Genomic DNA, 15,151 nt, shown 5'->3' with positions numbered 1-15,151 from the left:
CGCCCCAGCCACAGCACTATGGACAACGTGGACATCTACCCCATGATGTGCCACGTCCTGGGGCTCACCCCACGGCCACACAACGGCACCTTTGCCAACACCAAGTGCCTGCTGGCTGATCAGTGGTGCATCAGTGTCCCCGAGGCCATTGGGATCGTCATCGGGGCTTTCATAGTGCTCAGCACTTTCACCTGCATCATCATCATCTCCAAGAACAGAGTGGCCCCCTCCCGGCCCTTTGCCCGGCTCCAGTTACAGAGTGATGATGATGATCCTTTGATTGGATAGCGCGGAGGGAGCCTCGCCCCGCTTCTTAAATTGTGATTTCAGGAAAACAGCTTCAATTTGCACTGGATGGCATTCTTTGTTTGATGCACTTTATCTGTGTAAAATACTGTACAGCCAGACCCTGCTGATTTGTGTGACTAGTGTCCTATAAAAATATTTTCATAACAAAACAATGAACAGGTGGCTTTTTACTGGAAGAGATGCTTAACAAAATAAGGATGCTTAGTTTTTCATTCTGAAGCCTCTGAACACTTTCAGAATGAGACTCCAGTGTAGCTAGCCAGGACAGATGAAATGAATTTTAATATTTGTAAATGATAATTGCTTTTTTTGTATTAAATTAATATTGACTACTTTTAGTGTTCTTGCACCTGTGTTGGAAAGAAAAACTTTATTGAGAGTTAGGAGTTAGCTTTGTTTGGAGAGTATATTCTCGTGTGCCCTTAAATTTGGGGAAAGAGAAGATCCAAGACTTTCGTTTCTACCCTTAGTCATCAATGTGACAAGAAACTTCTGAGAAAGAAAGTAGAAGTCAGTGATGAAAGAACTGGTGCATATCTCTTCTATTCTGAGCAATAAACTACGTGGTTCAGCACTTACAAGCCTGGGCAGGTGGCTCTGACATCTTTGGAATGCGTCTCTGGACGACTTAGATCCACAGATCCAGTTGGGATGGCACTACTGCCTTACCTCAAGAAAGTCAGTTTAACCTGGGAATCTTTGAATTACCCAGTTTCATGGGCTGTAGATGTAAAATTACTGCTCCTAAACCCTGTGGAAATTTTCTCAGGAGTAAATTCTACTGAAGGTGTTTTTGAGATAAAGGTGGTTCTGCCCTGTGTACCAGCTCGTACTTGTCTTTTGAAGGCTGTTGTGCTAAAAAGCAACAATTGAAAGTTTGATGTGCAAGTCATCAAGCAAGGATTCCAAACTCTTATTTTACACCCTGGAAAATTAAAGGAAGAAGTTAGCAGATCTTATCTGAAAAAATAAATTCTCTAAAATGTTTGAGGTACGTAGATGCAAATTCCTGATGAAGACCAGAGCTGTTCTCTTAATTGAAACTCTTGATTCTTTGTTAATGGTCATCTGGTAACTTGCTGTAAAAAAAAATGTTTGACTGAAAAACCCTTAAATGGTACCTTATCTTTCAGTGAGGTTAAATTGTTATTGCTAACCCAGAAAGTGAATTACAGTTACCAAGTCCATTTCCTACAAGTTTGATGGTTTTAAAAAATAAAGTGACAGAGGTATCTGGTAGCAATGGGGTTTCTCTTTCACAACTTCAAATTCATTGCAATTTGGTGTTGGCCACAGCCTTTTAGCGATCCAGCAGGGACGTTAGAGGGAAGGGGCTACTTTGAACTGCCCACTGAAAAAAAGAAACTTGTTATTTATAAATGTGTGGAAGTTTTAGTAATTTGTGTCTTCCTCTCTAGGGATTCCATTGTACTGATTAAAAACACAATCCAAAACCTAACCAGTTCTGCTTTTTTTTTCACCTCAAACTACTAATGCTTTACTTGAAAAAGTTCAGATTAATGGAAAGAGGCTCAGGCCCCTTGAAATATCTGTGCTGTTACTGACAGGGTACTGGATTTTACTAGAGCAGTAGCTGGACTGAACACAGAGTCACTTCCTCATCCTGCCAGATTTAAATTAATTCCGTGCACCAAGAGGTCAGGTTAATGAGTAACTATGAAGGGAACATGTTGCAGGGTAGAGCCTAGGCTTAGATATGCTGTAAAAGGGAGGATGCTTGAATTCATGTGTTAGAGTTTTGTTAGGTTCTGGTAATTCTGCTAATACAGAGTGGGATCCTCAGAGGGTCAGTCAGTCAGAGAATTACTGGAGATGCTTTGCATCATCTGTGTTTGGAAAGGCTTGACTGAGTTTACCTTTCTGGCAGACACAGTAAGGCCAGACTGTAGTGTCCTCTGCCTGTGAGGTTTTGGTTTTTTTCTAGAAGCTAAAACTGATGAGGACAGTATTTTCTCCACTCTGTTCTCCTCCTTCTCCCCAGCAGTTGTCACACTGTGTAGTTGATGTGTTCTCAGTTCCTCTGTGGATCCCCTCCCAGGCAGGTGCCAAAGTTACCACCAAGGCTTTGGTGACCAGAACTGTAAAGGCTGCTTGAAGCACGGTGGCAGAACTCTGATCTGAAATAGGAATGTTGGTACAGATGGGGAGATCAAGGTTTAAATGCATTTCTCCTCCTAGCTCCTAGGCAGCCCCTTCTGATGAGAACTGCTACAGGCACTGAGGTGCTGTGAAACCAGCGAGTGGCTGTATCTGGTGGAAATCCTTATCACCCTCTATTCCTCCTCCCTTTAGCATGGAGATGAGACAGTGCTAGTGTTTAACGAGAAAGGGTTTAAAGGGGAAATTTAAGAAGTAGGATAAATTATATTCCAGTTGTACTGCTGATTATTTTCATTTCCGAATCTGTGGTGTGGTCTGTAAGGGTGCTGAGTTTTCTTCCTGGTACAAAGGGAGAACACAGTAGCTCTTGTAAATACAGTTTCATACAGATCATGTACAAATCAAGAGAATCTAGAAAAAACATCTTCCTGTCTTTAAGATACACAGCTGCTTTATTTAAGGATGATTATTTTTAAAAATAGAGCCTTAAACATGCCAAAACATTTCCACGGTCTCATTCTGGTTTGTGTGAAGTATTTCTTATGAATGCCAGTGGCTGATTTCCTCTTGAACGGCCAATTCAGAACAAGAACAGCAAAGCTGTGGCTTCTGCTTCCTCAAGGCTGCGATCAAGGGACAGTAGTTTGTGGCAACATTTAATGACTTGCTAAATAGACACAACTCAGCAATGGTCACACAGGGCACGTTAATTCAGGGGAATTTCCTAACACTTAACTGACTTTGCAGTTTAGAGGGGAATAGGGGATATTTAGTGACACTTCCCAGCACTGAAGGCTTATGTTTCATTACTGCCTCCACACAGGACCTCTCCACTCTGGGCACAGCAGCCCTAAAACATCCACCCCTCTGGGGTTCTGTGCTTTCTGAGCATTGGCATCAAGGAAACAGTTCCAGAACTGAGCTGATTTCACCTGACTACAGCTCTGAAATACTGCTTTCAGTAACTTGCTGCGTACACACTGCCTGTGAAAATAAACCCACTTTGTGTACCTCCAAGGATCAGACCACAGGGACAGATGTTTGCTCTAACATGCTTGGTAGCATCCTTTATTGCAAAAAAACAGTAATGGAGGTTTGTTAATATGATTCAGATCAGGATTTCATTATGGAAAGGCTGATACCACTATTGAATTTATCATTTTCACAACCTTGCAGCAATTTTTGTAGTTTATCATCTAATAAATACTTATATCATCTTTACTGTAGGACAAACATGCCATGAAAGGTTTGTACAGCAGCATAGATATGGTCAACACAGCATCCATGGCACTATTTAAGCAGGGAAGAAGACTGGGAAGTAAGCCTGTTAAACTTCCATTTTACAGAACAACAGGACCCAACCACTGCACATTTGTCCTTCTCCCAGGTGCAGGTCAAGATTGTGTTGTTCACACTTCTGACTGGTGTCCCTATCCCAGCCCATGGCAGGGGGGTTGAAATGAGCTGATCTTTAAGGTCCCCCCCAACCCAAACCATCCTATGATTGTATGAAAAGTCAATTTATACAACACTTCATCTTTACAACAGGTTTGGCAGTGCTGGGTTAATGGTTGGACTGGATGATCTTAAAGATCTTTTCCAACCTAAATGATTTCATGAATCTGATTTTTCTGCCTTTTTTTTTTTCTTTCTTTTTTTTTTTTTTGGGACTGCATTTCTTGAAGCAGCATTGCTGCAGCTCTTGACCAAGAAAGTCTGGAAGATATTTTTTTAGTAAAAGAAACCGGAATCCTATTGGTAACTGATAGCTTTTTCCATATATGGCAGCAAGATGGGAAACAAGAAGTCTGTTATGTAAGAACTGTGACCTAAAATTCCTAGGTTCTATCACACTTCCAGTTACTTTTAACAAAGGCACACACTATGCAGAGTCCAAGGAATATTTGGGATGCATACAAGTTGAGACCATTCTCCCCCAGTCATCTGCCCCCCAGTTCAAGTTTGTTTTCCAGAAGTGTTTTAAATGAAGCCAGCACTCCATGCTTGACAGCATTATAGCAAAGATATATTTTAACTTCAGCATTTCCAAACAAGAAGAAACAAAGAAAACATTTGACATCTGTATGCTCCACAGTCAGTAATGAAACACATCATGCATCATTCTTGGTTTCCAAGCTTAAGTTACAAGCAGTACACAGTGTACTCAGATTCGCCTTCCAGTAAAGTTGTTTGTACATCATACAAAGTATCATATACCCAGAAACCAAATCCCACCCAAAAAGGTGTCTGCAAAATGTCACATCAGAGAAGAAGTCTCTATTTTTCTCCAGTGGCATCATCTGTGCTTTCAATTTCATTAAGCTCACACCCAACAACTTAAAACAGTTGGGCAAATGTCCTAACAAGGAACTACCCAAGAGATACCTGCAAATGCACCTAAGAATAAAAGAAATGTTTGACCCTAAACTGAAATACCCAAATGCTACAAGATTCCCTTCATTTTTTTACAAAGTTTTATTTTGCCCTCCTCTAAGAAGGGCCTCACAGTGCAATACAGAACAATTATATCAACAATTCTCATGTTCGTGTCCTCAGCCTACTCTGAGTATTATTGTTCCCAAACCTTTTGTTGGGGGCAACCTACTGCTCTTCCCTTGTTGCATATTTGGACAGGTACGTTTAAGTCCCAGATAACTGAACAACACTGACAAACTTTGCCCCCTCCTTAAAACCAAGGGTCACTTTGGCTGACGATAGAACTACACTTGCCACAGTTAAAGTGGAGTTTAAGGAAAAGCTCTGAGATTACAACCCAGTTATTTTTACATCTGCCACGATCACTGCTATGAAATTACTGCAATAAGAATTTCTACTAAAGCAACATGTTCCAAAGTGCAGAAGCTACAGGTGAGGGGTATGGCATTGTTATGACAATTGCCGCTGTTATTGCCTTATCAAAGCCTGCAGATCTTCTTTAAACACACACTAAGTTTGTGCTACAATTCATTTTTAAGCTGCCAACAAGCAAGAAAAGGTGGACTCAATGCATCAGTTTCCTGTGTGCCATCCACTTTTTGGAAGGTGAGTAGGGAAGGGATTAGTAACAACTCAGAGATTCGGGTTTCCTGCTCCGATTTCCCCAGTCTCTGAACACTGCTGTGAACACGGTACTGCTGTTGTAGTTCAGCTGGAGCCCCTGCAGCTTTAGCTGTGCCAGCAAATTCAACTTCAGGCACAGCTAATGGCCAGCTGCACTAAGAATCAGCCTTACAGACATTTTCCTTCAGTGTTTTCTTAAGAAAATGGCAATGCAGGAAAACAAGGCCATTCACAACATAGTAACAGCACTGAGCCAGTTGCAGTTCACAGGATTTCATATACATCCCCCAAATTAATGGCTGTCTTCCACCAGACCTGCATTTTTCCTGCCTTCCTAAAGCTACTATTACAGCTGAACTTCCAGAATATCCCTTAAGTTGGGCTATTTCATTGCCTTCCCTCTGAAGCATTCGCTGCTCCCAGATGTGGCCTCTGGAAATGTCCACATCTGTCTGCAAGACAGCTTGGTGCTAAGCAAGTGTCCCTGCCATCACAGAGGAACCCAGCAGTCTTCATTAAGTCTGGAATTTAGCCCAGCAAAATGAATTCCGTACCCCAGCCCTCCCCTTGCAGAACTGTCTGTCAGTCACGCCCTTGGTTTGGCAGAGCACAGCCAAAGCCAAAGTGTTCCCATCCTTGCCCTCTGCTGGGGGCTGTGGATACAGCCATCAATTGCACTTTAAAATACTCAGTCTGCTACGTCTGCACGAATTTTGAAAGTTTCTTTCTCCTTCAGGCATTGTACTCAGCAATAAAGTGATGAGAAATACTATCATCCAGGGAGAAGGGGAAAAGTCTGACAATAGACAACTTTTCTCACTTCTGAATATGTTTTTCATATACACCTCAGCAGCAGCTTCTCACCTACCATTTAAGTGAGCTCACAAAAACCCCCACAACTACACTAGCAAGAAGATTTATTGCTACACATAAAAGAATGTGAATAATATGTACCTTTGTTAACTCAGAATTAATATTTTTCCCTAACAGAGGCTTTCCTCTGGAAAAACAAACTCCAGTCTTACACCTTTTTTTATTAAAGTGTGCTTTTTCAGACTTAACGTATATGGCTTAAGATTTATACAGCTGCCCTTAAACTGCATGTGTAATCCTGATCATCCCATTCCAAGGCCCATGCAGACACAGCAGATAAAGCACAAGACACAAGTCAAACTCAGTCTCCAACATCAGACCAGATGCACACCCAGGGACAAGCCTGACAGCACTTTGAAACCAGCTTGAGCATCCATGTTCCTTAACTTATTCAGAGAGAACTTACTCAGAGAAAAGGCTCCATTTGGATATACAGGTGTGGTGCTTGTATGTGTCTTTATCCTGCCAGCTGCATGGAACTCCTAGATTTAGTGCAGTGTACAGGAAATAGAAAAAGTAAAGATCTACATTTACCTAAAATCGTATCTAAAGTGGTAAAAACCTGTATTTACCGAAATAAAATTTTAAAACATTAAGAATCAAGCAGTTTAATGCTGATTGCTAAAGGCAATACCACTTAGATTCATTTTTTGGGGCTACAATTAACACAGTAGTTGGAAGAAATATATGTAACTCCAAACTTAGACACTTAGCACTGCATGACCTAGCTGAATAATAATGTTCTTTTCTGCAGGATTTAACCCACCAAGTTATCTGTAATAGTGATCCATGCAAAAGCTTCCTTGGGCAGAGAAGAAAAAAAAAAACCCAAGGAAGTTTAGTACCATTCAGTGACTTGTTAGAATCAAAGAGACTCAAAAAACCTCTCAAAGAATAAAAGAAAAAAAAAGGGTGGGAAATGAAATCACCATTTAATAGTCTGTGAAGTGCACCCCAGTTTATGTTATTGTCCTAAAATTAGCCATAATAAGGTATTTGAGGTCTGTTGTCACTACAGGTCTTCATACACACAGAGCTTTCCACGTTTACCTACGGTATCTTCAACCCCTGGAAGATGAAGTGACTGCAGGGTGAAAAAGGAACATGCCCTCTCTCTGCATACCTGGTCTGTACATGCCCCAGAGTACCAATGAATCCGCACCCATCTCCGTTCACTCCACATATTTATGCTGATCCACCTCCATTGTTTATTTTCTTTGTAAAGGCTTATTTTAAGCCTCAAACAGGAGGTGTTTGAGGTGTTATCCCAGGTGTTATTAATCTTGCAGCAGTGGCTGGGCAGCTTCAGTGTGTTGGATTTGCATGGAATTTGCTTGGGCGAGGACAAAATGCTTAACAAAAACTGCAGTAAAAACCAAAACAAGCAAGCTGCCCAGGAAGACTCCTACAACAGTGGAGTAGGTGTCTGCTCCACGGGCTCCAGGAACTTCTTCAGCAAGTATATCCTTCACAGCATTGAAGGAACCATTGTTGGGCAGTGGGTTGATGCCAAGAAGATGACACAGTAAGGGGTACAAGTCTGTCGCATTCATGAATTCTTTGGTGACATTCTTCCTGAAAGCAGGCCCAACTGCCAAAAAAATGGGATGCATTTCTGGTACAGTGTTGTCATATCCGTGATTACCAACTAGAAATAGAAGATAGGTAAAGGTCAATATCCCGAAGTTGCAAAACAAGCATTGAACCTTTTCCTAGAATTAGCAGAATGCAGAAAAGGCACAGCCATCAGTTATCCTTAGAGAGGTTTAGAAGAATTGTTTTGATTGACAGCACAAATGTCTCCTAGCACATACCAAGTCTCAGAACTACAAAGAGAAAAGACCTAAAAAAACCCACAATGGAGAACACTATTTGGCAAAGAGGGGAAAAAAAGGTGAGCTCATATGGCAGTAACACCATTGTCAATGCCACCCTGGGTACACCCAAACTTCCTTAATTTTCCTCAAGGAAAAACTCCAACTTTGCAACTGGTACAGATCTCTTTGAGAAAATTAAAAAAAAAACATGTAGAGTCAGACTGTCCATGTGACTCTGAATAGACACTTTGACATTTTGTCCAATTTTGTGCACCATCAACTCCTCAACAAGGAAGAAGAACTCACTGGTGGGTGTCCAGTGCCCATTCCTGACAGGGGCATTAAAAACAGGGAACATGTCAAACACATAGGTACAAGAAGCTGCTCTCAGCAGCTACTGAAAAGCTTGTTATGTCTTGCTGGTAGTGGTCTTCAGGTTCATAACTAGCACCAAAGTTCAAAAGGTTCTCAATTAGAAATGTAAGAACTGACCACATGACCCCTGTATTTTAGGTAACCAAGAAGTTACAGTTCACTGTCTCCATGCTACCTATAATAAATTTCAAAACTTCAAGGTGAGGAACTTGAAAGTGATCAGGGTTTTATACCTCCAAATCACTTAGAATGCACTTTTTCCTCCAAGGCAAATGAAATTCATTGGTGTGCAGTAACACAATATCCAAGACTCTTTGTAGCAATAGAATGAGGTTACTCAAGTGTAGCACCCACACAAGCTGAGGATTTTCAAAAAGTCTTCTTCCGTTTCCAACCCAACCCAACCCTTCTCCAGTAAGTAAGTAAACATGATAAAACAACCCTATTCACCCTCTACTCAATACATTCAGTTACAACTTTCTTTTTTAATCGCTCAAGAAGTGCTTGTTGGTTTGCTACATCCTGAAGGACCTCAAGTATGGGGCCACTAAAACATGTGATTGCTCTTATCTCAGTAAATTTAATGTTTAAAGAAACAGTAAGTGCAGATCCTCCTCCCCTAAGAGTAGGGTGCTTCTCATCCCATCAGGGGAAAAAATTATAGATTTTACACACTTTAGTTTTCCCTCCCAGCCTTACAAATAAAAAAAAAAAATGAACATTGGTTGATACTAGGAGAGAAAGTACCACTTAAGGTCTCTGCCTTGGAAGATACTGCAAAACACACTATAAAGACAGAATACTTACACAGAAAACTGTCAGTCTTATTATGTACAATTTCCCATCCTTTATCAGCCACTGCTAAGATGGGCTGAATTTTACTGTTGTGTTTGTAATGAAATCTATCTGGAATCTGCTCCTTTTTATATACAGTCATGTTGGGATGAGCGTTGGCCAAAGCTTCATATACTTCATCCACTTTGCCTTCAAACAAACAAAAGAGACAAAAGAAAAAATTAAACATACCAGTGTGTTTACTGAACTCATCAGTAGTTAAAATACAGCTGAAAGAAGAGGGCAAAATGCCCCAGAAGGGTAAGAGACAACAGTGTGCACAGAAGTTACTGTGAGAAATCCAGAGCCTCAGTCACGGTAACATCCCCCTCAGCACCAGACTTCACAGCCTGTTCCCAAGCAAGAAGTGCCTTGCTAATTTTAGAAAAACCCCTCATTTCACAGTTATCAGAATGTAAGCTTCTCACAGGAATGAGTTAGAAAGCATTGAGTTGTCTCCTAGAAAAGGAGCCAAACTCTCCTAGCTCCATGCAAAGCCTGAAAGCAAGAAGACAGCTCCTAAGCCTGTTTGTGAGGTAATGGCTGCATTCAGGCCGAATTCTGTCACCTAGCTGGCTGTGACAAGTGACACTTTTCATCTATTTTAAAGCAGTTTGTTTGTTGCTTTCCTTTGTTATTCAGTAACAGCCAACAGCATGAGCTACTCCTCTGTATTCCCAGTGCCTTCTCCTTTCCCTTCCCTAGTCACAGTGAACACAAACCCTCAAGAGCTCTACTAACACTGAATAAAAAAGGCATTTTGCAACCTCAGTTTTAAGTTGCTTATTTCCAGTTTCTGAGCTTGCTTTTCCAGTAAAAGCCACTGAAGAACCACAACCAGTTGGACAAGCTGGCTGGAACACCAGTGCACAGAAAGGAGGAACCAGAACAGAGAGCCAGGAACACAAGAGCAAGTTCAGGAACTGACATCTGAGCAAATTCCTTCACTCCCCACCTCCACTTAAAGCCAGATTTCTGTTGCGGGCTGTGCAGTGCACACAACAGATTCCTGTGACACACCAAATCCCTCAGCCCCATGACTCAGGTAAATATTTGTGTGACATGTGCAGCTGAATGCACAGTGTGTCTGCAGGCCCCTTTCAGCCTGCCATTTCCAGCATCCAAGGAGTTCTGAATGGATCTCATGGAAAAAAGTTTGGGAGAAAGTGGCCAGTGTTTCTAAAGAAATCATCTTCCTTCTTCCTTTTCCCCCTCAATTCCCAGAATAGAGTATAGAAATTCTGAAGGAAAATACGTTAATGTATATTTCTTATCTCAAACTGGCACCAAAAAAAAAAAGAATCACAAAATTAAGAGGCAAAACAGAGGTCAATATGAAACAGCAAAAGCTAAGACATCAGCGATAGTTACAGGAACAAGAAGAGGGACTCTAATGCAGCATTTCTAGGACTATATCAGTTATAAAGTTAATTTTGCTGTGCCAGTTTTCTATATGGGATGGCAGGGAGGAGAAGTCCCAAATATACCAAACTTGATTTTATGTTAATTATTTGAATTATTATATTTATATTAAATAAAAGAAAAAGGCCAGCATCACCAGCTGTGCTACAGGTACCTTTTTTGTGAACATCTAATTAGTTCCCCACACACACTGATATACCAGCATAGTTAAATGATGGCTTTAATCCATCTCTTGGGGAAGCAATATGCAGCCAAACAATTAAATGAAATTGCTGCATTTTAAAGCATTCAAACTTTTTCTCAGTCTCACTAAGTTTTACCATTCCCTTGGTTTAAGAAAGACAAATGGAATAACAGGTGAAGAATCAGTGTTATGTACTTAAGCATATGTTAGCTCATACCTAAACTGGCAGTGAAACTCATTGTTTTATAATAAAAATCACAGCTGGTATCATGGAAGAACAGAATTTTAGCTGTGCTCAAAACTAATTCTTGTTTATTGGTAGTGTAATAAATACCTGAATCTCTGGGCAAAATCAAATCCAAGCTGTTTCTGAAATCCACCAAAATGGCTTTTTTACTATTCTGTCATCTAATTGCAGCAGAGATACTGTTTATTTTCAGCATTTAGCAGATGGGAGAATCAAGTTATGCATCTTCAAGTTCTTGTTTACTGCATTAGGGACATTTCAGCACTGAAGTTTACTTTTACAGCTTCTTTATTTGCTAATGAGAACATCCTGGTCAACCATGTTTGCCTCAATGGGGATGAAGCTCCCAAAGTTGGCTCTTTTATCACCACAGAGAGAAACAGCACCCAGCTACAGGGCCTGCCTGCGCTCAGACAGCAGAGGCCTCCGTTTGGGCATACTCACATTTTAGTCTGGAGTATTCTCCAGATTAAAAATGATGAGACACACTTGTTCATGCACTTAAAGGTCACTTAATTCTGCAAACACCCTCCCTGCTTGGGCATTAAATACAGAGTGCTATCTATCCATTAGTGATGCAAATGTTACAGAATTCTTAAAAAACACCTTTCCAGAAGGTCACCTGAAAACTCAACTTCCAAATTAGCACTTTGTTTGTGTGGGCAGGGGTGTTATTTTCCAGGTTAACACATCTGCACCAAGTAGTTTACAGTACTTGATCATCAAAATAAAGAGCAGATGCATTAGTGACAGTAAACATACACCTGACATTTCAGCAACCCTTAGGTGACTGTAACCAGATTTCAGATTTCAATTCCAACATTATTCTTGCCCATCTTTATCACAGTAAAAATGGTATGAATGTAACTGGCTGGCTGTTCAGCATGACGGGGGAAAAAACTCAAGTGAACTACAATAGCTGGCATCTAATCAAATAGCCAACACAGGCTTTCTTTTTATCAAAGATCCCCATCTGTTCTCAGTTTAGAAATATAATCTGTTCTCAGAGTTAGAAAGATAATTCTTCCACTATGGCTTCAGCATCCTGATGAAAGGCAAGATAGGTAACATTCAGGTGTTATCTATCTAGAGCACCATTCAGCCTTGATAATGCCATTAGATTATTTTACTTCTCACAAGGACTAAAGGATCCTTGGCAATATTAGTCAACAGCAAACAGATTTGCTCCCTTTTCTTTTCTGAAAGTTACTCCAGGCTTTTGACAGAGCCTGCAAAAAAACCAAAGGGATCCTGCAAGTGCTCTTTGTTCAAGGCTGATGTCCTACTGCCATCAGTGCTGCTATGCTGCTACCACCAACTCAGTCTATAAAGTTTGGATACTCAAGTATCTCCTCAGGGAACATTACTGCTGTAGCTCCTACCTTCTTGTGGCAAAATGGCTACTGCAGGGGAGTGGTCGATGACTTTATAGAGCTCTCTGCTCACGTACTGATCAAGCTCAATGAGCCTTTCCAAGGATGACTGTGACATTCCGTGATCACTTGTGACTATGACATTTATCACATCCCACAGCTTCGCTTTCTTCAGTTCAGAAATGAGATACCCCAGTTTTCTGTCAATGTCACTGATTATCGCTCCCATAAGTGGGTTTTCAGGGCCCAGAAAGTGGCCCATCTCATCAGGCTGTTCCCAGTACAGGAGACCAAAGTTTATGGGTTCTTCTGATGTAAACCAGGCAATGAGCTTCGCTACCCTGTCTTCAAAGGGAACAGATTCATTGTAGGGCATGTAATGTGTAGGCAAGACTCCATGTATCTTCACATCTGTTCCAGGCCACATAGCAGCACCAGATTTGTGTCCTTCCCTCTGGTTCGTCACCCATATTGGGGTGGCCTCTTCCCAGAACTTGGAGTTGTGGGTGTTCATTTTGTTCAGGGAGAAGGTTTCATTCAGGACAGGATCGTACATCTCGTTAGCGACGATGCCGTGGCTCTCTGCGTAGAGCCCGGTCACCAGGGTGTAGTGGTTGGGGTACGTCTTCGTTATGAACACGTTCGTGACCTGCCTGACGTGCACCCCGTTCTTCATGGCATAGTGAAAATTGGGAGTGGACACTCTGTAGATGTAATCCCACCGAAACCCATCAAAAGACACGAGCAGCACTCTGGGCTGGGCTGGCTGGTGAGACAGTGCACTTTGAAGACAGAGTAAGAAAATTCCAAGGGCTTTCCAATAACTGCTCATGGCTATTCTGGAAGGTATCTGTCCCCTCTTCTGAGGCAACATGGCATCTGTTGAGCAGAGACAGAAGTTGTCAAAGTCATGACTTAGTTTTAAAAGTGAGTGGTTAAAATATTCCTTATGTATTTATATACTCTAAGATATATTTTACAAAAGCAGGCAAGGACAAGGGAATGGCAGTGACAGGACAAGGGGGAATGGCTTCAAACTGACAGAAGGCAGGGCTAGATTAGATATTAGGAAGAAATTATTTACTGTGAGGGTGGTGAGGCCCTGGAACAGGTCTAGAGAAGCTGTGGCTGCCCCATCCCTGGAAGTGCTCAAGGCCAGGCTGGACAGGGCTCGGAGCAACCTGGGATAGTGGAAGGCGTCCCTGCCCATGGCAGGGGGGCTGGAACAAGATGACCTTTAACGTCCCTTCCAACCCAAATCATTCTGTGACTCCAGTTCTGATCCTAAGTCTCAAGGACATGAATTACTTCTAGCTATGACTGGCATTCCTTATCTAACAGTCCTTATTATGTCCTTATCTGACATAGGACACATAATTTCACATTGTATTGGGCTGTGCTCCCCTGCCCCAGTCTCCTCCTGTTCTTCCCAAACATCTTCTTGTTTAAAACTCAGTTATCTACTCAAAGCAAGATCCCTGTAAGAACCCTCACACAGAAATTCCCTGTCTGTAACTGACCTAAAATTTCATGCTAATATTCTCCACTTATTGCTCAACAGCATCACAACCACAAGACCAGATATTGCTAAATCCAGTTCTGCATGTGGGCTGTACCAATATTCCTCATAGTTCCATTTAGGTTCCCATTTTTCAGCAGTCCTCTGGGACCCAGTCACCACTGAAATTCAGCTGGAAAACAGTGAATTTGTAACAATAAATCCATCTTAATATTTAGAGTACATAAATAGCCTAGTGAATATAAGAAGTTACGTTGTAAAAAGCATCTGAATACCACTGCAACAATGGAATGGGATCTGTGGCTGCCCTATCCCTGGAAGTGAAGTTCAAGGCCAGGTCGGACTGGGCTTGGAGCAACCTGGACTGGTGAAAGGTATCCCTGCCCATGGCAGGGGGTTGGAATGAGATGAGCTTTAAGGTCCCTCCCAACCCGAACCACTCTGTGATTCTAGGATTCTGTGACTTGCAGGCAGTCAAATGTTACACCAAACTTGTGTGTCTCTAGAAATTAAAATCCAGGCTTTGAGTTCTGCTAAGAACAAACTGACACTCCAGAGATGTAATTCCCCTTTCAGCAAACAACACAGACCCAAAGGCTACAGATTCCCTCAGATCCACCTAATGGGACATTTCTTCCAGCTGAACCTGAAGGACACAAGGCCAACACGCTGCTGTGTTCATAGGAACACAGCTGCCAAATTAGACATAGCCCATAAATTCCCCTTCTGGGGAGGGACAAGTACACCTTGCAGCCTTCTCAAGTGAAATCAAGTCTTTACTTCTGAATTTTACACAGCTAATGACCTCATCATGATCTATAATTCTATTATTCCAACTCCTTAACTGCATGCTCTTAATAAATAATAAATGATGGGTGGTTTGGTTTTTTCCCCAAGGCCTCCTCATATTGTTTTCCCCTGGATACAACCTAAGCATATCTATTGACCCGGGTCTCTGCGGAACTCGGCACCAACAAAACCTGGGGGACCCGAGAGGCTCTGGGGGAACGAACCCAC

The 15,151-nt window shown here is 41.7% G+C and overlaps 2 protein-coding genes across 2 annotated transcripts in view; one reads left to right on the top strand and one right to left on the bottom strand.

The window, feature by feature from the left end:
* Nucleotides 1-1,768, top strand: part of ENPP4 (ectonucleotide pyrophosphatase/phosphodiesterase 4 (putative)) — a 7,477-nt gene extending 5,709 nt beyond the window's left edge. The window contains exon 4 of the mRNA XM_008641834.2: nucleotides 6-1,768. Coding sequence (XP_008640056.2) covers nucleotides 6-288 — 283 coding nt within the window. The 3' untranslated portion in view covers nucleotides 289-1,768. The remainder of the gene's footprint in view (nucleotides 1-5) is intronic.
* A 2,296-nt stretch (nucleotides 1,769-4,064) lies between these two features.
* ENPP5 (ectonucleotide pyrophosphatase/phosphodiesterase 5 (putative)) lies at nucleotides 4,065-13,532 on the bottom strand. Its single transcript, XM_008641833.2, has 3 exons — nucleotides 12,625-13,532; nucleotides 9,363-9,539; nucleotides 4,065-8,011 (listed from the first exon to the last, which is right to left on the bottom strand). The coding sequence occupies exons 1-3, from the start codon at nucleotides 13,487-13,489 to the stop codon at nucleotides 7,641-7,643; spliced, it is 1,413 nt and encodes a 470-aa protein (XP_008640055.1). The 5' UTR covers nucleotides 13,490-13,532; the 3' UTR covers nucleotides 4,065-7,640.
* Between the last annotated feature and the right edge of the window lie 1,619 nt (nucleotides 13,533-15,151).

The sequence above is a fragment of the Corvus brachyrhynchos genome, unplaced genomic scaffold (assembly GCF_000691975.1).
Source record: "Corvus brachyrhynchos isolate BGI_N302 unplaced genomic scaffold, ASM69197v1 scaffold116, whole genome shotgun sequence".
Classification (NCBI taxonomy): Eukaryota; Metazoa; Chordata; class Aves; order Passeriformes; family Corvidae; genus Corvus; species Corvus brachyrhynchos.
Note: the sequence above shows the minus strand (reverse complement) of the source record. Positions and strands in the feature narration are given on the sequence as shown.